Source organism: Nicotiana tabacum, chromosome 2, assembly GCF_000715075.1.
Source record: "Nicotiana tabacum cultivar K326 chromosome 2, ASM71507v2, whole genome shotgun sequence".
NCBI classification, from domain to species: domain Eukaryota; kingdom Viridiplantae; phylum Streptophyta; class Magnoliopsida; order Solanales; family Solanaceae; genus Nicotiana; species Nicotiana tabacum.
Genome location: NC_134081.1, coordinates 49,527,988 through 49,533,111, shown reverse-complemented (window position 1 = coordinate 49,533,111; position 5,124 = coordinate 49,527,988). Strand labels below are relative to the sequence as shown.

The 5,124-nt window shown below is 35.6% G+C and overlaps 1 protein-coding gene across 1 annotated transcript; it reads left to right on the top strand.

The window, feature by feature from the left end:
* The first annotated feature begins 1,211 nt into the window (after window positions 1-1,211).
* LOC107778846 (cation/H(+) antiporter 15-like) lies at window positions 1,212-3,946 on the top strand. The gene is made up of 3 exons (XM_075228990.1): window positions 1,212-1,588; window positions 1,688-2,692; window positions 2,769-3,946. The coding sequence occupies exons 1-3, from the start codon at window positions 1,379-1,381 to the stop codon at window positions 3,924-3,926; spliced, it is 2,373 nt and encodes a 790-aa protein (XP_075085091.1). The 5' UTR covers window positions 1,212-1,378; the 3' UTR covers window positions 3,927-3,946.
* Window positions 3,947-5,124: the final 1,178 nt, after the last annotated feature.

Sequence of the window (5,124 nt, the reverse complement as noted above, 5' to 3'; positions counted from 1 at the left end):
TTATAACTCAGTTCCACCAGTTTTGGGAAAGTATTTGTTAAGATTCTATTTCAGGAGTTTATAACAGTTATTCAGCGTTGTTTTTAGTATTTTGTTGATTATTCCTATCAAGTTATATTGAATGTTAGGCTTACCTAGTCGTAGAGACTATGTGCCATCACGACATCCTATGGAGGGATATTGGGGTCGTGACACATTTACACAAAAGTCAAATTCTGATCAACTCTTACAACTTAAACTTCCAACAAAGGAACTAAGTGTTCCAATTCAGTCCAAAACCTTCTCGGAACCAAACCAACCATCCCCGCAAGTCACAAAATTACAACCAAGCATAGAAGAAGCATCAAGTAGGGTAACGGGGCTCAAATACATAAACGATTGGCCGGGTCGTTACAATGTGAGTCAATCTTAATTAATTTTTACCATAAATTAAATTTGATCAAATCTAATGTGTCTTAATCCTTATTAGATTTATCTATTAAGATTATGTCTTAAAAGTGCCAAGTGACTTTTTTTAATACGCCATTTAGCTTAATCCATGCCTCAATACCCTTCTTTTAATATAATATAGATAGATTTATCTTTATTTTATATCTATAAATCGACTTAAATTTCATTAATTTGAATAAAAGCTTAACAAAAATTTGAAATCATTGCCGCTTTGTTTGATTTACCTTGCCGATAAAAATAATTTCCTTAATCATGATTCCTCCTCATAAAATCAGTAATGTTATTATTCAATCTAAAAAATAGAATTATTTGTATTTAATATATTGGATAAATTTTAATCCAAAGTTAAAGCTTTGTATCAACAACGCCACTTGACTTAATATCATTCTTGACTATCCTCCATTTAATATAATATAGAAAATATAGATATAGATAGATATAACATAAACACAAATATAGATTTGTATTTTTGCCGAAATACTATCTATTTCTCTTTCTTCTTTTTTTTCTTTTTTTCTTTTTGATTATTGTTTGGTATCCTAAACCGTTATTAGTATATCCTTTTTACGGCAAAAGTATATCCTTAAAAAGTAGTATTAAGTGTGCTTAAAAACCACTTCTTTCAAAGTTCCGAAGTCTCAGCAGCCAATTTTGTTTCTCACCTCAGGAGAAGAATTATCTATATCCACCACTTATCTTTCCATGAATACTGCAGTTATTTTATAACTTGGATGGCCCTTTATTAAGCTTACCAAATAACATTAAACACTCAAAACTTTAACAACATATTTAGATAAAAGGATTTCTTAATCAATCGGTCCCCTTGTTCCTCCTGTTCATTCATTCCCAAATAAACATTCTCATAGACAGTATGATTGTCCTAAAGCAATAAAATTTAGAAGCTTTCTTCGGTCACTTTTGCTTTTCAATGGACAGTAACGACGTTAATGAGACTAGTACAATTTGTTTCTTAACGAAACATTATGGAATCAACAGAGGGGTTTTCTTTGGTGATGATCCATTAAACTTCGTGAATCCCATGGTTTTGGCTCAAATTTCTCTCTGTGGCATTTTCACTTCTCTTTTCCAGTTCTTTCTTGCCCCTCTTGGGGTAACCAATTTTGTGTCGCAGATGCTGGTACGCCACGCCAACTTTAATTCCTATTTTTCTCTTCTATATTTATACACGCATTTCACATACATTCAAATATTATTATATTAAATGTGTTTTCTTTAGGTAGGATTTGTAATGGGTCCTTCAATCATGGGATCGCACCATTCTATCAGGGAGGCATTTTTCTTACCTGAAAGTTTCTATGTGATGGACACCTTAGCCTACTTTGGTTTAATGCTATTTTTGTTCCTCGTGGGAGTGAAAATGGATTTGAATATGCTTTGGAATACAGGAAGGAGGGCAGTGATCATAGGCCTAGCTACCTTCTTATTCCCCTTAATACTTAGCTTTATAATTTCTCAATGTTTCTTACATTCACTTGCCCTGGAACAGAGAATCCACAGATCATTGCTTTGGGTTGCCTCATTGCAATCCATGAGTTCCTTCCATGTAACCAATTGTCTCTTAACTGATCTGAAGCTACTGAATTCGGAGATAGGTAAGCTTGCTTTATCGTCGTCCATGATTAGTGGAACGTGCGCGTGGTTCTGGATCAGCATCATATTCACCGGAAAGCAGAGTATTGGAGAACACAAAAAGGGGAGTTTGTTACTAATGTTCTTATTTGTAGCCATCATGCTGATCCTTCTTGGATGCCTCGTCCGTCCGCTCGTGCAGAGGATGGCCAGACGATCCGAGGGTAAGAAATCAGTGAGTGAGAGCCACATTTTCGAGATATTCATAATGGTGATGGCTAGTGCACTTTTTGGTGAAATTGTTGGGCAACATTTTCTATTTGGACCGATGCTTTTAGGCCTGGCTATACCTGATGGACCGCCTATAGGTTCCACCTTGATCACTAAGCTTGACAGCTTCATCTCTTATGTCCTCCTTCCGCTCTATGTTGTAATCAGTGGTACAAAGCTTGATTTCTCGCTGATAACATGGAGGCATTTCGGTATCATTGAGACATTGGCTGTATTCTCTTTCCTCTCCAAGGTAGTCGCGACAATGATACCATGTCTCTTCACCAGAATGGCCAAAAGAGATGCATTTTGCCTAGGCATTGTCCTCAGCTGCCAAGGAATCACCGATGTTGTCATTCTACAACGAGCCGTTTACATTAATGTACAGTCTTTTTTATCAGACATAAGTTTTTATGAATGCTAGCTCATGTGATAACCTGTATTACTTATGTTTGCAGCTAATTGATCATGAATCATATACAATTATGTTGTTGTCCATTATCATCTTTGCTGGAGTTTTTACCCCCGTCATAAAATATATGTATAATCCATCAAGAATGTACACCACATGCAAGAGGAGGACAATGGAAGATACAAAAGTCACAGATGAACTCCGATTGCTCGCTTGCCTTCATCATCAAGAACATACACCTTCAATCATCAAGCTACTCGAGGCCACGTACCCGAATCCACATAACCCAGTTTGCTTCTATGTCGTCCACTTAATTGACCTCAGAGGCAGAGCTACACCAACAATAGTGGCTCATCACCGTGGAAAGAAAGAAACTACACTTGAAGAATCAGATCACATCATAAATGCTCTGAGGTTATACGAGAAGCAAAGTCACGGAAACATCACATTTTACCCCTTTTCTGCCATTTCTCCCTATGCAACAATGCACAATGATGTCTGTCACCTAGCTATGGACAAAAGAGCCGCCTTTGTAGTTGTACCCTTTCATAAACACTGGGCTATCCACACTTCAGAGGCAGAGGCAAATTGCATTAGGAATGTGAACCGTAAGATTCTAACAATGGCACCATGTTCTGTCGGTGTATTCATTGATCGCAGCACTAGCAGCACAAACACACCTCTGACAAATGTCTATAACATTTGTGTCCTTTTGATAGGCGGGCAGGACGATCGAGAGGCATTAGCCTATGCTAATCGGATGGCTATACATCCCAACGTGGGAGTGACACTTGTCCGGTTAATAGAACGTAAGAAATTGGACAACTTCAACTACACACAAGACATGGTAAAAGATGCAGAAGCCATCAATGCATTTAGAGAAGCTAACATGAACAACAAATTATGCATTTATGAAGAAGAAGAGGTAAAAGACAGTGTAGGAGTTGTTAGTGTAATTAGGAAAATGGAAAATTGTTTTGACTTGATCATAGTAGGGAGACACCATGATTGTAACTCAGCATTGTTAGGAGGACTTAGAGAATGGAGTGAGTTTCCAGAATTAGGGTTTATAGGGGACATGTTGGCTTCTTCCGACACAAATTATGAGGTATCAGTCTTAATAGTGCAACAACAAGCTTTTCCAGAGGACAAATTACAGCTTGAAAATCCCAATTCGGCTGCTGCTGTAAATATGAACATTTAAATATGTACATTAAGGTTGAAAGTCTACGGAATTTTCTAATTTACATGTAAATAAGAGTTCTCAAGATTTCAGCACATATATTAGTTACAAGCATCTATACACCGGAGATATATAAAATATTTTGCACAATCACGCCACTTGTAATAAAGTAATTACAAGAAAAGGTAAATCAGAATTTAAAACTATTAGCACCGAACATATTATGCTTTTGAAAAAAATTACTACTCCGAACCTATTTCCTTTTTGGTCCGTTCCAAATAGAATGACTCTTTTCTATTTGGAAACAATTTAGTTTAAACTTACAATTCTACCCTTAATGAGAAGCTGTTATAACCACACAAATACTCTGGGCCCCTTTTTGATTTGTTTAGGACCATAAATTTCAAAAGTCTTCATTTTTTCTTAAACTTCGTGCCCAGTCAAACATGTTCACATAAATTGGAACGGATGTAATAGTTGTGTTCGCATACATACCTATAGTTGTCGAAAGTATAAGTCTTATAAATAAATCTCAACAATAAGCATTAAATGGTACGGTAAAAATGATAATTACCTACTATTACAAGTTAAACTACATCGGTAATATAAAAAAATATTTAATTTAAATTCATTACTAAATTAAGTACTCAAGTAATTGGACCAGCAAATTGTTCGAAACAATATTGTCGTAATATGTCTAATAATTTTTTAGTTATAACTTAAGATGGTGCAAGTGTGATAACAACACGATAGGGTCTAAGATTTACTAAAGAAAAACCAAAAAAATCAAGAAACGTGCGGAAGCTAAAAAAAATTAAGAAAAAGAAGACAGAAATAAAAGATAGATCGAATTCAAGAAAGAGTTTATTGAATTCAAGAAGTCTATTCTTGAATTTAAATTGTCACGACCCAAAATTCAACCCATCGTGATGGTACCTAACCCAACCGGTTAGTTAAGCCAAATAATAATAAAACACAATATAATGATAATGATAAGAGTCAAAAATGAAATAATTGAATTTTATACGACTTTCCAAGGACCGGTAGTTCATAGCCTAAGCACTATCCCGAACATGGACAAATACCTCGGTGCTCGCACATGGGCTCAAACCCCATACATATGCGTACCCATAGCACATAACTATCACAAATAATTCAGGCAACTAGTGCCTCAACCAAGTTTAGATAAGATACTTACCTCAAACATACAAAAATAATT

What these genes read in the sequence shown, in the direction of transcription:
- LOC107778846 (XM_075228990.1), top strand. Translation starts at nt 1,379, where the DNA reads ATGGACAGTAACGACGTTAATGAGACTAGTACAATTTGTTTCTTAACG. An exon ending in ATTTTGTGTCGCAGATGCTG is followed by an intron (nt 1,589 to 1,687) that starts GTACGCCACGCC and finishes TGTTTTCTTTAG; the next exon opens with GTAGGATTTGTAATGGGTCC. An exon ending in AACGAGCCGTTTACATTAAT is followed by an intron (nt 2,693 to 2,768) that starts GTACAGTCTTTT and finishes TTATGTTTGCAG; the next exon opens with CTAATTGATCATGAATCATA.